A 17,228-nucleotide genomic window follows, 5' to 3' on the forward strand; every position below is an offset into this window, starting at 1 on the left:
TTTGACCGTTTCATCGATGCAATTTTATCATTGCATATTAGACATACTGCAGATCCTGCTCTGTCCACAAATGCAAATTCCTCTGTCCACGCAGGCTGGAATGAACGGTAATCATCGTCTTTTTGCTGAGCCCGGCCTCCCGACAGAGGAAACTCATTTCAGCTGCTTGTAGCTGCGACCTCGTCCTTTCGGTCACGGCCCAGAGTTCGTGACCATAGGTGAGGGTCAGAACGTAGAGCGACCGATAACTTGCACCGGCATCTCATCCACCCCCGGCACTTTCATGAAATTGATATGTTTGTTTTGTTATTAATAGTGTCTTCAGGCACTGCCTCCTCTCCAGAGCACATGTTGGTTGGGTTTAGGAGTTTCTCAAAGTGCTCTTTCCACCGGCGGCGATGTCCCCCGTCCGGGTCAGCAGTCCCCCGCTGAGAACAGCCTGGGGTAGAACCCTGCTTTCCCTTCCTGAGCCGTCGGATGGTTTGCCAGAACCTCCTTGAGGCCAACCGAAAGTCCTTCTCCATGGCCTCCTTGAACTCCTCCCATGCCCGAGTTTTAGCATCCGCGACCATCGCAGCTGCAGCCCTTCTGGCCTGCCGGTACCTCTCAGCTGCTTCAGGAGACCCCTGAGCCAACCAGGCCCGAAAGGCCTCCTTCTTCAGCTTGACGGCTTCCCTCACCTCCGGTGTCCACCACAGGGTTCTCGGGGTGCCGCCACGACAGGCACCGATGACCTTTTCTGACCACAACTCCCAGTGGCCGCGTCCACAATAAGGGCTTGAACATGGTCCACTCGGATTCCATGTCCCCAACCTCCCTCGGGATGTGTGAGAAGTTCTTCTGGAGGTGGGAGTTAAAGACCTCCCAGACAGAATCCCCCCGCCAGACGCTCCTACTTCACCTTCACTACACGTTTGGGCTTGCCGGGTCTTTCCAACCGGTTCCCCCGCCATCTGATCCAACTCGCCCAGTCTGCATTGCACCCGACCCCGATGCTGGTCCCTGCAGGTGGTGGGTCCACAGGGTGACTAATAAAGCAATACATTCATCCTGATGTTGCTTTCTTTGATCTGTCAACATGAATAATAATCTTATGAGAACATATTCAATGTAGTAGAAAAGTACACATCCACCAGTACACGCCTGTGATCAATATATCTAATGTACTACATCCCAGAGGTAACTATTGTACTTTATACTGTACTACATCTCAGAGGTATCTATTGTACTTTATACTGTACTACATCTCAGAGGTACATATTGTTGGAGAGATTTATCATATCGTTCTCTTAGTTAACTTGTTTTGCTCAAAACCTGCAGAAATGCAGACGAGGCCGACCAGACTAGTTTAAATGATCTCATGTCAAAGGTATTCTAGTATTTATTTCTCTCAGTAGTGTTATCCTGATGTCACCACTTAAAGGTATTCTAGTATTTCTCTCAGTAGTGTTATCCTGATGTCACCACCTGACCCTCTTCCCACCAGAAGGCTGAATCTGGTCTTGGTGGGTTCATCAGCAGACAGAGGAGGACGACATCTGCAAAGGGGGTGAAGGGAGAGGAGATAATGTGTATCTATACTCTGTTTTGTCCATTCATTGCTGTTAGACCTCCGAACCATCTGTGGGGAAAGAGCTCTATCCATTCAGCTGAATTATTACAAACTGTCTGTTCTTTAAATATGATTTAATACTTTAAGAAGTTCGTCATCTGGTTGTTTCTCACAGTGAGGTTAAAAAGATTTTTTTCCACCACAAATGGAGACGAGGATGAGATCGGACGAGTAATCAGGACTCTGTTAGACGACAGAAGAGCAAATAATAGTTGATTCCTCCCTGAAGGTGAGAGGTTGTCGTCAGGCAGGGTTCGAGATTGCCGCTCCGATCCTGGAACCGGAAGAAGAATCCCACCCAGTGAGAGATTATTCTGTGATGGAACAGACACTTTGAGGGTAAACTTGATTCTCGCACATTAGGGTGCCGGACATTAGTGTCCTGGTATAACTTGCAGGTTTTAAAGAGTATTTGGTGTATCCTTCAAGTTCATTGATTGGACCAGATGGGCTTTTGAGATACGAGAATCAACAGTAACTAGAGAAAAAGGGTAAGAGTCACAGTAAGTCTGAGCCTGAGCAGCCTGGTGCCAAAGTCTTACCTCCAATAATAAAATACATGTGGGACAAAGATAATCAGACGGCCGAACAATTGGAAGAATGTATAAAATTGGGGTTCCCTGGAAAAGGCAACTTTAGCCTACGACAAAAATGTGATCAACTCAACCCGTGTCTGGAGCAGAGAGGAAAAGGAGAAGCAGAAACAGATGAAGTGATGTCCAAGAGGTAAAGAAAGAAACAGCTGAATTTGAATAAGACACATACATAGATAGAAAAGTAAAATATACTGCTGAACTGTGTTTTTGTTTTGTATTTGTTTTACATGGTCGAGTGGATCCTGATCTGGTCTCCAACGCCGCTGCTGTTTGCTCCCCAGACACAAACAACATTACAGCCAAACCCACCACTCAACACTCCAAGGATGAAGAAGAAGGAGACTCATCAAAACCTACAGGCACCATGTCAACGCTCACAGCTACAAGCCCGTCAATGAACACTGGTGACAATATGAACCTGGATTATCTGAAACGTGAGACAAAGAGGACATTACAACAGAGACAGAAGACGTGAAGAAGAAGAAGCCATGACTCATGTGGAGAGTTCAAAGAGCAACTTCACAGAATTCAAGAGAACTTTTACCTCCTGGTGCGTCATCACACCAGCCGTAATCAACCTGCAGTGTGTTATATGCTTAAAACTGGCCGTATAACATGCAGTGACAGCCCTGACTGAACTTTGTAAAGAATGCTTTACGTCATCCGTGAGCCTGGAAAACATCACACCAAAGAGAGTTGTGTGATATGGAAGACTGCAAACATACTGCAACATGCTGAACACGCTGAGGAGCAGTACAACGACAGAGAACAAGCAAAGACTCTGTCAGCGTAAACCAGAGGAGGCCCAGCTGATACTGGAATCAGGCCATGACAGGCGAGGAGGAAAGGACAGAGACAACAAGAGACAAAGAGGAAACCAGAGGGGCAGAGACTTTGAGACACACACCAGCTGAAAACTTTGTGTGTCATCAATGTGGCCAATCCGGACAGAGGAGAAGAGACGGCCACCAATCTCCATGGAGACAAGACTGGTGGGAGGGTTCAACAATCAGACGGAGGGGAGGAGCAGGCGGAGGGGCGGACCTCAGGGATGGACCATTCGACGCACACACAGTACAACACAGAGGGTGAGTCAACTTTAGATTCTGACTATGACAACCTTGTACATCAATACACACATTAGAAACCAGACAAACACCACTCACACCCACATACCATGTGTACTCAAATGAAAATGAAGGTTTTAGAAAGTTACCACTAATTCTGTTAACTGTTAAAGGTAAAAATGTTACATTTGGAGGAGAGAGTGAGATAGAGGAGTTATGTATGATGGACATTTATTGGACAGAAAATACTGCGGCCTCTGCTTCTCTGTCTCCCACACAATCTGAGTTGTTACAGGGGGTGTGTCCACATGTATCATTGACACAGGGCCCAGGAATGGAGGAGGACATGTCTGACTGGCTGGACAGACTGAACTCACTGACTCAAGGCCCAGGGAGGATCCTGATACACTGTACAACAGTAAAAGAGTCACTCATCTGATGTTTGATAAGAAAACACACCATGGTTTCAAATGTCCCATCTGTCGACATGGCTGAGCTGTCCGAGGTGTCCTCCTCTCTATGGTCTGACGTAGGACTGGTGAGGGGGGGCGACTCCTTTGGTGGTTCACCCAGAATCTGATCTCTGTTCATGCATGAAGCAATATCCCCTCAAACAAGAGGCCATTGATGGTATTACACCCGTTCTTGAGTCTCTATTGAAGGCTGGTCTAATAGTCCAGTGTGATGATTCACCGGTGAGCACACCAATCTTTAATTTAAGTTAAAGGAAATTCGACACCTGGGGGAACCGACTGAGTGACCATTTGTTTAAGATTTAAATCAGTTAATGCTTCGGTGCACCGCGAGTGCCTACAATTTCTAATCCACACACCATTCTGTCACTCATTCCTCCAGACACCACACATTTTTTCCATCGTTGACTTGGCCAATGTTTTATTTTTTTTCCAGTACTTGTGCACAAAGACAGTAAATTCTGGTTTGCTTTTCCATTTAAAGGAAGAAGCTCTACCTGGACCTGGTGTCCCCAGGGACATTCAGAAAGCCCTGGTGTATTTCACAGTGTCCTGAGAGACAATCTGGCTCATTCATAGTGACCAAATGGTTCTGCCTTGTTACAATATGTTGATGACATCATGATTTGCAGCCCAACAGAAGAAGCATGCAGATAGAGTACTTCACAATCACAGTAATCCTACTTAAATGTTGGCTCATATAGTACTTTATACTGTACTACATCTCAGAGGTACATATTGTACTTTATACTGTACTACATCTCAGAGGTACATATTGTACTTTATACTGTACTACATCTCAGAGGTAACTATTGTACTTTATACTGTAGATCTATAAATGTATAAATGTAGACTGATGCAGTTAGGTGGTCTGGGACCGGTCTACGTTCTGAAGCAGGTCTGCTGAGACCCTCGGCTCCTTTAGATCCAGACTGAAGACGTTTCTGTTTGCTGCCTTTAATTGAACCAGATTAGGTTTTGTCTCTGGCACTCAGGAGGAACCATGAACAGTCCAGTGCAGTGAGGTGGGAGGAACCGCAAGGCTATCAATACAATCCTGCATTTTACTGCATTTTATTTCTCACACAGCTTCTTAGTGTTTTAATGACTGTTCCTGTTTTTAACGTTCCAATGAATGTTCTGACGTGTTTTTAAATCTTTTCTTTTGTCTCATGTTTTGTGTTTTATGTTTTATGTTTTTTGTTTTTTGTTTTTTGTTTTATGTTTTATGTTTTATGTTTTTTGTTTTTTGTTTTATGTTTTATGTTTTATGTTTTGTGTTTTATGTTTTTTGTTTTTTGTTTTTTGTTTTTTGTTTTTTGTTTTATGTTTTATGTTTTATGTTTTGTGTTTTATGTTTTATGTTTTATGTTTTTAATGGTTTTAATGGTTTTACATTAAACTTGCCTGAGGAGCTGCTGATCAACGTGATGTCAGGAAAGTGAAACTTAAGGAAACAGAAAGTGAGCCTGTTTTATGTTTTATGTTTTGTGTTTTGATGTTTTGTGTTTTATGTTTTATGTTTTGTGTTTTGTGTTTTATGTTTTATGTTTTATGTTTTATGTTTTGTGTTTTGTGTTTTATGTTTTATGTTTTTAATGGTTTTAATGGTTTTACATTAAACTTGCCTGAGGAGCTGCTGATCAACGTGATGTCAGGAAAGTGAAACTTAAGGAAACAGAAAGTGAGCCTGTTTTATGTTTTATGTTTTGTGTTTTGATGTTTTGTGTTTTATGTTTTATGTTTTGTGTTTTATGTTTTATGTTTTGTGTTTTGTGTTTTATGTTTTATGTTTTATGTTTTGTGTTTTGTGTTTTATGTTTTATGTTTTTAATGGTTTTAATGGTTTTACATTAAACTTGTCTGAGGAGCTGCTGATCAACGTGATGTCAGGAAAGTGAAACTTAAGGAAACAGAAAGTGAGCCTGTTTTATGTTCTATGTTTTGTGTTTTGATGTTTTGTGTTTTATGTTTTATGTTTTGTGTTTTGTGTTTTATGATTTGTGTTTTGATGTTTTATGTTTTATGTTTTATGTTTTATGTTTTGTGTTTTGTGTTTTATGTTTTATGTTTTTAATGGTTTTAATGGTTTTACATTAAACTTGCCTGAGGAGCTGCTGATCAACGTGATGTCAGGAAAGTGAAACTTAAGGAAACAGAAAGTGAGCCTCAGACTTAAGATCCGGATCCTCAGCAGCACCTTATCCAGCACCTGATCCAGGACCTGATGATGGGGGTCCGAAGTCTGACCACTTTGTTGGAGAATCACCGGAGGATCTACCGGGACGTCCGGTTCAGGAAGAGCCGGCTGGTGATCGACGGTTCAAACCTCCTCTTCGAGCTGTACTTCAACTCCGGTAGGACCGCAAGAACAAAGTACTAAAGTACTGTACTCTAGTACTGTAGTACTGTACTGTAGTACAACGTACTGAACTCTAGGACTTTGTGTTTTAATTGACTGCTGAGTTTCATATTTATAATTTATTATCATTGGTTTAGTGATCAATAACAATCAGTATTTAAACACGTTAGACTCAGAGTCTGGGTCTTGATGATGAGGAAGGATTCTGAAGATCTGGTTTCTGTTTGAATGAAGTTTTAAAAGTGACTAAAGTTTAAAACTGGTTCAGACTGGAACGTTTTTTCCTTTAGACCATATTTTAATAATAGTGAGTTAATTTGTTGTGATAATAACTGATCATCAGTTTAGAGACTGGTCTAAACGTGAACATGTATTTCAATAGTTTACTGTCTTTGATATAAAGAACAATAAAACATAAAATACTCGCAGTAGAAGAACCATGTGACTAATGTTTTTATTCAACAGATGAACCTTCACTTTGTGTTTACTCTGTCGCCCCCTTGTGGACTAAAGCTGTAGTGTCTCTGAGCGCCAGAGTCCCTTTAGAAAACCTCTCATTTCACTGCAGCAGGGTCTGACAGGCTGCCCCTCTCAGTCCCGGTTCTGTTCTGGTTCTGTGGGTCTGTCCACAGTGGGTCGGTCTCTGCTGGAGGATCTGGGTCTGTCCACGGTCTGGTGGACCCGATGACGAACATTAAGAATAACTCTATAGAAATAGACAATCTTCTCCCTGATGGTCTTGTTTACTGATGGAGGTCTGATAGAGGATCAGGACTACACTGAGACTGGTTCACATAGAGGATCAGGACTACACTGAGACTGGTTCACATAGAGGATCAGGACTACACTGAGACTGGTTCACATAGAGGATCAGGACTACACTGAGACTGGTTCACATAGAGGATCAGGACTACACTGAGACTGGTTCACATAGTGGATCAGGACTACCATGTTATACTATCATATCCCGAGGGCATTAAATGTACTAATATGTCCCGAAGGTTTTGACTAATATGTAAGAATCTGTCCAAAAGGACATTGAGTAATATGTCTCTAGAGAGCGTAGACCAGGGGTCGGGAACCTTTTTGACTGGGAGAGCCATAAAGGCCAAATATTTCGAAATATATTTCATTGAGAGCCATATAGTATTTTTAACGTATAATAAATTAAATATGTCTTACTTTTAATGCGACTTCTGGTGCTGCATGGTTTTGCTGATGGCCTTGTAGTCTGGTTCCGCTGGATATTTAGATGCAAATGAAGCATGGTGCGTATCGAAGTGCCGCTTTATATTTGACCGTTTCATCGATGCAATTTTATCATTGCATATTAGACATTCTGCAGATCCTGCTCTGTCCACAAATGCAAATTCCTCTGTCCACGCAGCCTGGAATGCACGGTAATCATCGTCTTTTTTTCTTTTCGCCATCTTTTCCGTTACAAGGGTTGAAGCGGATAAACTATTTGGCTATCTGATAAAATAGATTTCTTCACCTTTACAATGACCCGGACATGCTCGCAAGCCATTGGTTCCCTACCCGACCCACGGGTGACCCGTGAAATTTATCTTCAAAACTAATTTCTGTTTACTTTAAAATTACACAGTATTATTAAGAAATATCACAAGTATTTTAAAATCAGTTCCAAACTGATTTTTTTTTTCAACTCAAAATTGTCTGGGAGCCATATGCCGTCACCGGAAGAGCCATATATGGCTCGCGAGCCATAGGTTCCCGACCGCTGGCGTAGACTAAGAGCCTGAAGAGCGAAGAGAGTCTCTTGAAAGACATTATGATATTATGTCATTATGACATTAGGACACATTATGTCCTTCTACCAGGAAGCCTGTTGGTCTGTCGAGTGTACATGTTGTCCTAAAACAGTCTCTCTGTTTCTTGATACGGAGGGATCAGCCTGCAGGCATGAGGTGCTTTTTGTCTAAGTGCTGTGTGTGTGTGTGTGTGTGTGTGTGTGTGTGTGTGTGTGTGTGTGTGTATGTGTTTGCTATTGATAAGCTTTAATACATCTATATTAAGCGAGCACAATATGATTTTGTGTTTACAATTTTATACGTTTCTCTCAACAATATTTCAAGAAGCCTAGTAGTAGTAACAACGTCTCTGTGTAGCCAACAACTGTCAAATAGAGAAAGTACACATCAATTATATTTTAACAATTATTATTCTCAGTTTTCACATTTAACTTGATGGATTATAAATAATACATAGAAATACATAAATAAATGTTCTTATCATCTCAAGTAAAATAAAACTGGATTAAAGAATAACTGACAGAACAGAACCTTTGAAAAATTTGCCAAAAAAATGAATTTCACTGAATTGCCCTGCAGCTTTAAATGCAGTTCATTCAGGTGTGAAGTGATGTCAATCAAGAAAGACTCTTCTAACAAGAGAAGTGTGAGCAGTGACTCCATGTGTGCTTATTAAACCTCTTGTTTCAGATCTATTCTCTCTGTTAACATCATTGATGGTCATGAATTAATATGTAGTTTTGATCATTTTGGGCTCTGAGGTTTATTTTCTGTGTCTTCATTTCAAATGTGAGTGGATACGTTTGCTCCAATTCAGACAGACTGTTTCACAGCTGTGAAGCTTTCACCGATACAAGTCTGACAATCTTTGGTCAAAGACTCTCAAAGACTCTGATCTCTTTGATCATTTCTCTCTTTTTATAAACGTCCTCTGTTTTAACTTTCACTCCTCTAGTAACAGTCGTCCTGCTCTGCGATCTCTTTCCTCGTCTCTCCCCGTGTGTCACGGTGTGTGTGTGTGTGTGTGTGTGTACGTCTCACTCGAGTCAGGAAACGTGTCAGAATACACACATTTGATTGGCTAAACTGCATCACGTGACGCGTTGGTCGGTGTGTTTCCTGCACCGCTGAACAAGTGCCGTAAATGCTGGAAAAGCTGCGCCGGTTAAAATAGTTGCGCTCCGTCAAAATTTTATGAGGATCAGGATTAAACTGTTACTAAATGTGGTGTTTAATATGTTCCTTTGTCTCTTTTGGTTGATCAGGTCTGGACCAGAACCACGGTGGGGAGTACGCTTCATTTGAGGTCCTGATTGAGAAGTTCATCAAAGCCCTCAGAGACTGCAGGATCTCTCCGTACGTGGTTCTGGACGGAGGCTCGGACCACACCGACAAGAAGCTCCAGACCTTGCTTCTGAGAGCCAAAGAGCGGATCAAGAAAGCCCACCAAGCGGCGGAGAGCAACTTGCCGAAAGGCGTCCTTCCTCAGCTGGTGAAGCTGGTGTTCACCCAGACTCTGGACCGGCTGGAGGTCCCGCTGGCTCAGTGCTACGGAGAGGCCGACCAGGAGATCGCTGCCCTGGCCCGGGAGTGGAGGGTCCCGGTGCTCTCCAACGACAGCGACTTCTACATCTTCGACCTGCCGGCGGGGCTGCTGCCAATCTCTCACTTCCAGTGGGAGGCGGCGCAGCGGAGCAGCGGTGGGTGGAGCTTCATCCCCTGTAAGAGCTACAACACCTCCAGCTTCTGCATCTTCTTCAGCCTCCAGAAGCAGCTGCTGCCCGCCTTCGCCGCCTTGGCCGGGAATGACTACGTGGACCTGAGGAGGACGGATTCATCCGTCAGCTGGACTCAGTTCGCCCAGAATGGCCGCGGAGGGGTAAATAGTGTCCAGAACCTGGAGGGGCTGCTCCACTGGCTGAGGGGCTTCCACTGTCCTCAGGATGCCTTTGAGGCGGCGCTGGGGCTGATGGGAGATCTGAGCAGCGAAAGGAAAGAAGAGCTGCTGAAGAACTTGGATCTGGGAATGGAGGAGTACCAGCTCCCCTCCTGCTCCGTGACCAAGTTCTTCACCGACGGGAGGGCGCCTCCATTCCCAGCAGCCGAAGAAGTAATTAAAATCTTCATTTTCCTTTATGAAGGCCAGTCCGTCAGGTAGTAAGACCTCACAGCGGTCCATCCTCGAGGTTCATCACGCTTAACTACACAGTTTATCGTTATTGATCGTTAAGTTATTGATCATCAATGATCAATAAGTAGTAAACGTGATCAGGGTTCTAAAGGTTCTGTTTGCTCCTTTGTGCTGATCTGATCTGAGAGTTTAATGATCCGTTGCTCAACAATAAAGTATGAATGACCTATTTCATATAGAATGTAGTTATTATAGGATGTCTTGTAAAATTGTTTCATATATATATTTATATATTTACATTTATATAAATATATATAAATATGTCCTGTCCTCCTGGAGGTGGCAGGTCTCGTCCCGGTCTGGACTCGGCTGCCTCTGTTTCAGGCCCGGCTCCCTCAAGATCTCCTGGATGTCCTGCTGCTGAACAGGATGTCTCTCGGTACCTTCGTGGATCACAGAGACTGGCCCAGCGCTCACCGGACCTCCAGAACGCTCCGACAGGTGATGTACGGGCTGCTGCTGGGAGAAGGGGGGGAGGTGACGGAGAGAGACCGGGACGGACTAGAGCTGGACTTCACCACTGTCAGACCCTGCTTCACTGAGACCTCCAGGGACCTGGTTCTGTCCTCTCTGGATCAGGTGAGCTACACAAACACACACTGATGTGGACCGGGTGAAGCTGACAGAGTTTCAGCTGATTTGACTTTTTGTTGAAGCGAATGGTGAAAAACAAACGAGACTAAAACACATGAATACAAACATAAATCATAATCTACCGACTTATAGTTATACACAATACATGGAACACAATCTAATCAGCTGTTGGGGTCTATCAGGAGCGTGTTTGGTTATCAGCAAATATGAAAAACTACATTATTGACATCAATAGAATTATTGATGTCAGTAAGATTATTAACATCTAGTCGACTAATATCTAAACTAACAACAAAACCATACATCTATGAGCACGCTGTCTAACATCAACAAACTATCTGTGGTGAGAGAGAAAGAGAGTGTGTGTGTGTGTGTGTGTGGGGGGGGGGGTGGGGGGCTGCCGCAGTAAAATACAGGAAGTGTTTCTCCATCACACAGAAGCTCGTTATTCTGGTTGTTTACTGATAAAGTCACAATTATCAACTTCACTCACAGTGATGATCTAACACAACACTATTATATATAATATATTCATTCATTCATTCATCTTCGTCCGCTTATCCGGATCGGGTCGCGGGGGCAACAGCTACAGCAGGGGACCCCAAACTTCCCTTTCCCGGGCCACATCAGCCAGCTCTGACTGGGGGATCCCGAGGCGCTCCCAGGCCAGTTTGGAGATATAGTCCCTCCACCTGGTCCTGGGCCTCCCTCGGGGTCTCCTCCCAGCTGGTCGTGCCTGGAACACCTCCCTAGGGAGGCGCCCAGGTGGCATCCTCACCAGATGCCCGAACCACCTCAACTGGCTCAGTTCCACGCAAAGAAGCAGCGGCTCTACTCCGAGTCCCTCACGGATGACCGAACTTCTCACCCTATCTCTAAGGGAGATGCCAGCCACCCTCCTGAGGAAACCCATTTCGGCCGCTTGTACCCGCGATCTAATTCTTTCGGTCATGACCCAGTCCACATGACCATAGAGGGTAGGGAATGAAGATTGCCCGGTAGATAGAGAGCTTTGTCTTGCGGCTCAGCTCTCTTTTCGTCACAACGGTGCGGTAAAGCGACTGCAATACCGCCCCAGCTGCTCCGATTCTCCGGCCAATCTCACGTTCCATTGTTCCCTCACTCGCGAACAAGACCCCGAGGTACTTGAACTCCTTCACTTGGGGTAAGGACTCATTCCCTACCTGGAGTGGGCAATCCACCGGTTTCCTGCTGAGAACCACGGCCTCAGATTTAGAGGTGCTGATCCTCATCCCAACCGCTTCACACTCGGCTGCGAACCGATCCAGTGAGTGCTGGAGGTCACAGCCCGATGAAGACATCAGGACCACATCATCTGCAAAAAGCAGCGATGCAATCCTCAGCCCACCGAACTGTAAACACTCCTCCCCACGACTACGCCTCCATATCCTGTCCATGAATACCACAAACAGGATTGGTGACAAAGCGCAGCCCTGGCGGAGGCCAACCCTCACCGGAAATGAGTCCGACTTACTACCGAGAACCCGGACACAGCTCTCGCTTTGGGCATACAGGGATTGGATGGCCCCCAGAAGTGGCCCCCTCACCCCATACTCCCGCAGCACCTCCCACAGTATCTCCCGGGGGACCCGGTCATACGCCTTCTCCAGGTCCACAAAACACATGTAGACCGGATGGGCGTATTCCCAAGCCCCCTCCAGGATCCTTGCGAGAATGAAGAGCTGGTCCGTTGTTCCACGGCCAGGACGGAATCCGCATTGTTCCTCTTCAATCCGAGGTTCGATCAAAGTGCTCCTTCCACCGCCCGATTACCCCCTCAGTTGAAGTCAACAGAGTCCCATCCTTACTGTATACAGCTTGGATGTTTCCCCGTTTTCCCCTCCTGAGGTTCCGGATGGTTTTCCAGAAACACCTTGGTGCCGACCGAAACTCCTTCTCCATGGCCACTCCGAACTCCTCCCACACCCGCTGCTTTGCCTCCTTCACGGCAGCGGCTGTAGCCCTTCGCGTCTGTCGGTACCTTGCAACTGCCTCAGGAGTCCTCCGGGATAACATATCCCGGAAGGCCTCTTTCTTCAGTCGGACGGCTTCCCTGACCACCGGTGTCCACCACGGTGTTCGAGGGTTACCGCCCCTTGAGGCACCTAAGACCTTGAGACCACAGCTCACCGCCGTAGCTTTGGCAATAGAAGCTTTGAACATCGTCCATTCATGTTTGATGCCCCCAACCTCCACAGGGATGCTAGAAAAGCTCCGCCGGAGGTGTGAGTTGAAGATCTACCGGACAGGGGCCTCCTCCAGACGTTCCCAGTTCGCCCGCACTACCCGTTTGGGCTTACCAGGTCTGTCCAGAGTTTTCCCCCACCCTCTGACCCAACTCACAACCAGATGGTGATCAGTTGACAGCTCCGCCCCTCTCTTCACCCGAGTGTCCAAAACATACGGCCTCAGATCCGATGATACGATAACAAAATCGATCATCGACCTTCGGCCTAGGGTGCTCTGGTACCACGTACACTTATGAACATCCTTATGCTCGAACATGGTGTTCGTTATGGACAATCCATGACTAGCACAGAAGTCCAACAACAAACGACCGCTCGGATTTAGATCAGGGAGGCCGTTCCTCCCAATCACGCCTCTCCAGGTATCCCCATCGTTGCCCACGTGCGCGTTGAAATCCCCCAGCAGAACTATGGAGTCCCCCACTGGAGCCTCATACAGGACTCCAGTCAGGGTCTCTAAGAAGGCCGAATACTTTGAACTGTTGTTCGGTGCATATGCACAGACAACAGTCAGAGTTTTCCCCCCCATAACCCGCAGGCGTAGGGAGGCGACCCTCTCGTCCACCGGGGTAAACTCCGACGCAGCAGCACTCAGCCGGGGATTTGTGAGTATCCCCACACCCGCCTGGCGCCTCACACCCTGGGCAACTCCAGAGAAGAAAAGAGTCCAACCCCTATCCAGGAGTACGGTTCCAGAACCGATGCAGTGCGTAGAGGTAAGCCCCACCAGATCTAACTGGTAGCGCTCCACCTCCCGCAAAAGCTCCGGCTCCTTCCCCCACAGAGGGGTGACGTTCCACGTCCCCAGAGCCAGCCTTTGCTGCCCGGGTCTGGTCCGTCGAGATCCCTGGCCTTCACTGCCACCCATGGGGCAGCGCACCCGACCCCAGCGGTTCCTCCTGCAAGTGGTGAGCCCACAGGATGGAGAGGAGGGAGGTGCCACGTAGCTGCTTCGGGCTGTGCCCGGCCGGGCTCCGTGGCAAACCCGGCCACCAGGCGCTCGCTGTCGGGCCCTCCGCCTGGGCCTGGCTCCAGACGTGGGCCCCGGGCTTCCTCCGGGCAGGGTCTCCTCGACTCTTCTTCGTTCTTTCATTGGGGTTTTTGAACCATTCTTAGTCTGGCCCTTCGCCTGAAACCAATTTGCCATGGGAGACCCTACCAGGAGCTCTAGGCTCCAGACAACATAGCCCTCAGGGTCATGAGGGCACTCAAACCTCTCCACCACGTTAAGGTGATGGCTCCCCGGAGAGGCGGGGAGCCATCAATATATTATTGCCATCAATATATTATATATATATTATATATAATATATTTATATATATATAATATATTTATATTTATAGAACGGGGAGAGAACGGGGCATAGAAGTTCTCCGTTCTCTCCTTCAGGAGTTAAGACTATGACCCAGGTTTTCTCCAAAAGCAACAACGTTGTTTCTGCCTCCTCACATGTGAATGGAATGGTGTGGGACGGCTCAGGGCTGGAGGTTTGATAGTTTCGGGGACAGCAGGGCTGCAGCACAGGAAGCTGTGGACCAATGAGACCTCAGTGTTGACCTTAAATGAACGTCTCACAGGGGGGTTGGTGTGACCGTCCTGTAGACTTGTAGGCCCACATGGTGAATCCCATCACAACTAATGACTTCATATTAATCCACATGAAACAAAATAAAACAATAAACTAACTTGTGACCATGTACTTAATATAGTGATGGCTTCATTAGTGGCTCCGCTGTTGGGTTCATGTAGAGATGATGACGTTACGCCCCCCCCTCCTCCAGGTGGATCCCTCTCAGCGTCTGCAGGTGTTGCTGGAGGCTCTCCAGGTCTCTGAGGGCTCTCTGAGCCACCTGCCGCCTCAGCTGCGCCTCCCGGTGGCTGCCACCTGCTACTGGCTGCAGAGAGCTCAGCCTCCTCCAGCAGAAGAGCTGCTGAAGGCTCTGCTGCTGGGTCTGAGTACTGGAGACCCTGTGAGACTCAGAGCAGGTAAAGACCACCTTATGATTATTAATACACACAAACATGACATTTAAATGTAGTTAAATGTAATAGTAATAGTAAGAGAACTAGCAGTGCAACCTGTAAATGGAGTGTGTGTGTGTGTGTGTGTGTGTGTGTGTGTGTGTGTGTGTGTGTGTGTTTGTTGCAGCTCTGCAGATTCAGAACCATCAGCGTAGACAGAAGCTGGACCTGGTCTTGGCTCACTCCTTCAACCAATGGCAGGCCTGCCTGAAACTTGGCATCCAGCTGAACCAGCTGCTGGGCTTCCCCTTACCTGAGCCCCGGATCTCCAGGTGAACCTCTACAGGACACACACACACACACACACACACACACACACACACACACACACACACACACACACACACACACACCTGTGCTGCAGCTCCTTTATTTATTTATATATATATGTATATATATATATATATATATATATATATATATATATATATATATATATAAAACTGTGAGTACTGAAGACTAAAGATACTCAGTTAATAGTTCTGTAAGCCTAGTTTTAGAGTTTTATAGTAAAAGTACTCAACCCATAGTGATAAATACTCTGTGACAGTAAAAGTACTCAACAGTGAAATCTCCTTGTTGTCCCTCATGTGGTCCAGGTTGTATGAGGGGACGGTGGTCCACCAGTTGGTCCACAGGATGCGGTCTGGGAGAAAACTGTGGCTGTCTGTGAAGTACGATCGTTCGAGTGAGAAACTCTTTCAAACCTGTCAGGACGTCATCCACCGGTTTCACACTTGGGAGACCTCAGAGACCCAGAAGAAGACGTCGGGGACCTCAGAGACCCAGAAGAAGGCGTCGGGGATCTCAGAGACCCAGAAGAAGACGTCGGGGACCTCAGAGACCCAGAAGAAGGCGTCGGGGACCTCAGAGACCCAGAAGAAGGAGTCACTTCTGGACGACCTGACCCCCTACCTGCAGCAGCTGTTCCTCCTGAACGAGGATGAGGAGGCTGAAGCCAGCTGCTCGGTCACAGTTCAGGAGGATCTGCGACTCAGCGATCTGGTGTCGGTGAGAACTCGGTACAAAACTAAAGAGAGAAACAACCGGTGCAAGAACCCAGAACTGGCCCGCAAAAAGTAGTGCAGGGGCTGGGACCTCCTCTGACCTCAGTGTCTGGTTCTCTCTGAACCCCATCCAGCCAATCTCCTCCTCACCTGGAGCTTCTCGCTCTGTTTACTGTGTACATGCAGTATGTTTATATACAGTGTATTTATATGTATTCAGCACTACGTTTCGTAGGTTCAGCTACGATCATCCTGTTCAAATGTTTCGGCTGCCGGTTCGTTCCAGCTTGTTCTCGGCTCAGTTTTTGAAGGCGGATATTTGGGATTTCACCAATCAGAAACCAGCGCAGTGCATTCTGGGAAAGTTTGGGTTTTTTACACTTTTTATTCTTTTACACTGATCTGAGAGCTGTTGTTATTTCATACAAAAATATGATCATCTCATAAATATATTCATCTGTTAGTAGAAGAAGCTACCAAACAGTGTACTTCTACTTCTAACTCATCATTACTAATAATAATATATCGCTCACATGGGTACGTTTACATTTGATACATGAAGTACTAATAATACTTCTACTGTAGAGGAGAATTCAGGACTCTTATATTTTAGTATTTGTACAGTGTTGTATTACATATATACTGTATATATATACTCTATACTGTTTATGTATATATTCATATAAATAGGAATCAAAACAAGGTGAGCTTCTTAAAAAGATTCATAAAACTTGAATGTACATTTTGTTCTCATTGACACTCGTCATAAATAAAAGATAAAGAGAGACTGATGTTCCTCCTGTTTTACTTTTGCTTTTCAGAAACTGCTCAAACAGGTTTAATTCTGCTGAGTCGACAGAGAAGCTAGAAGTACCCCATATACAGTCTACGGTGTGACCCCATATACAGTCTACGGTGTGACCCCATATACAGTCTATGATGTGACCCCATATACAGTCTACGGTGTGACCCCACATACATTCTACGGTGTGACCCCACATACAGTCTACGCTGTGACCCCACATACATTCTACGGTGTGACCCCACATACAGTCTACGGTGTGACCCCACATACAGTCTACGGTGTGACCCCATATACAGTCTACGATGTGACCTCATATACAGTCTACGATGTGATCCCATATACAGTCTACGGTGTGACCCCATATACAGTCTACGGTGTGACCCCATGTGACCCCATATACAGTCTACGATGTGACCCCATATACAGTCTACGGTGTGACCCCATATATAGTCTACGGTGT

General features: G+C 46.0%; 1 protein-coding gene and 1 long non-coding RNA gene across 2 annotated transcripts in view; both read left to right on the plus strand.

The window, feature by feature from the left end:
• Positions 1-1,003, plus strand: part of LOC137873378 (uncharacterized) — a 1,641-nt gene extending 638 nt beyond the window's left edge. Inside the window, exons 2-3 of the long non-coding RNA XR_011103198.1 lie at positions 1-218; positions 317-1,003. The exon at positions 1-218 is cut by the window's left edge and continues 355 nt beyond it. This is a non-coding gene — a long non-coding RNA (uncharacterized lncRNA). The remainder of the gene's footprint in view (positions 219-316) is intronic.
• A 4,065-nt stretch (positions 1,004-5,068) lies between these two features.
• On the plus strand, positions 5,069-16,731 carry aste1a (asteroid homolog 1a). Its single transcript, XM_068711592.1, has 6 exons — positions 5,069-6,105; positions 9,148-9,992; positions 10,353-10,652; positions 14,716-14,920; positions 15,084-15,228; positions 15,556-16,731. The coding sequence occupies exons 1-6, from the start codon at positions 5,976-5,978 to the stop codon at positions 16,037-16,039; spliced, it is 2,109 nt and encodes a 702-aa protein (XP_068567693.1). The 5' UTR covers positions 5,069-5,975; the 3' UTR covers positions 16,040-16,731.
• Positions 16,732-17,228: the final 497 nt, after the last annotated feature.

This window comes from Cebidichthys violaceus, unplaced genomic scaffold, assembly GCF_023349555.1.
Source record: "Cebidichthys violaceus isolate CVI_PGR_0920_01 unplaced genomic scaffold, fCebVio1.0.p SCAF_163, whole genome shotgun sequence".
Taxonomy (NCBI): Eukaryota; Metazoa; Chordata; class Actinopteri; order Perciformes; family Stichaeidae; genus Cebidichthys; species Cebidichthys violaceus.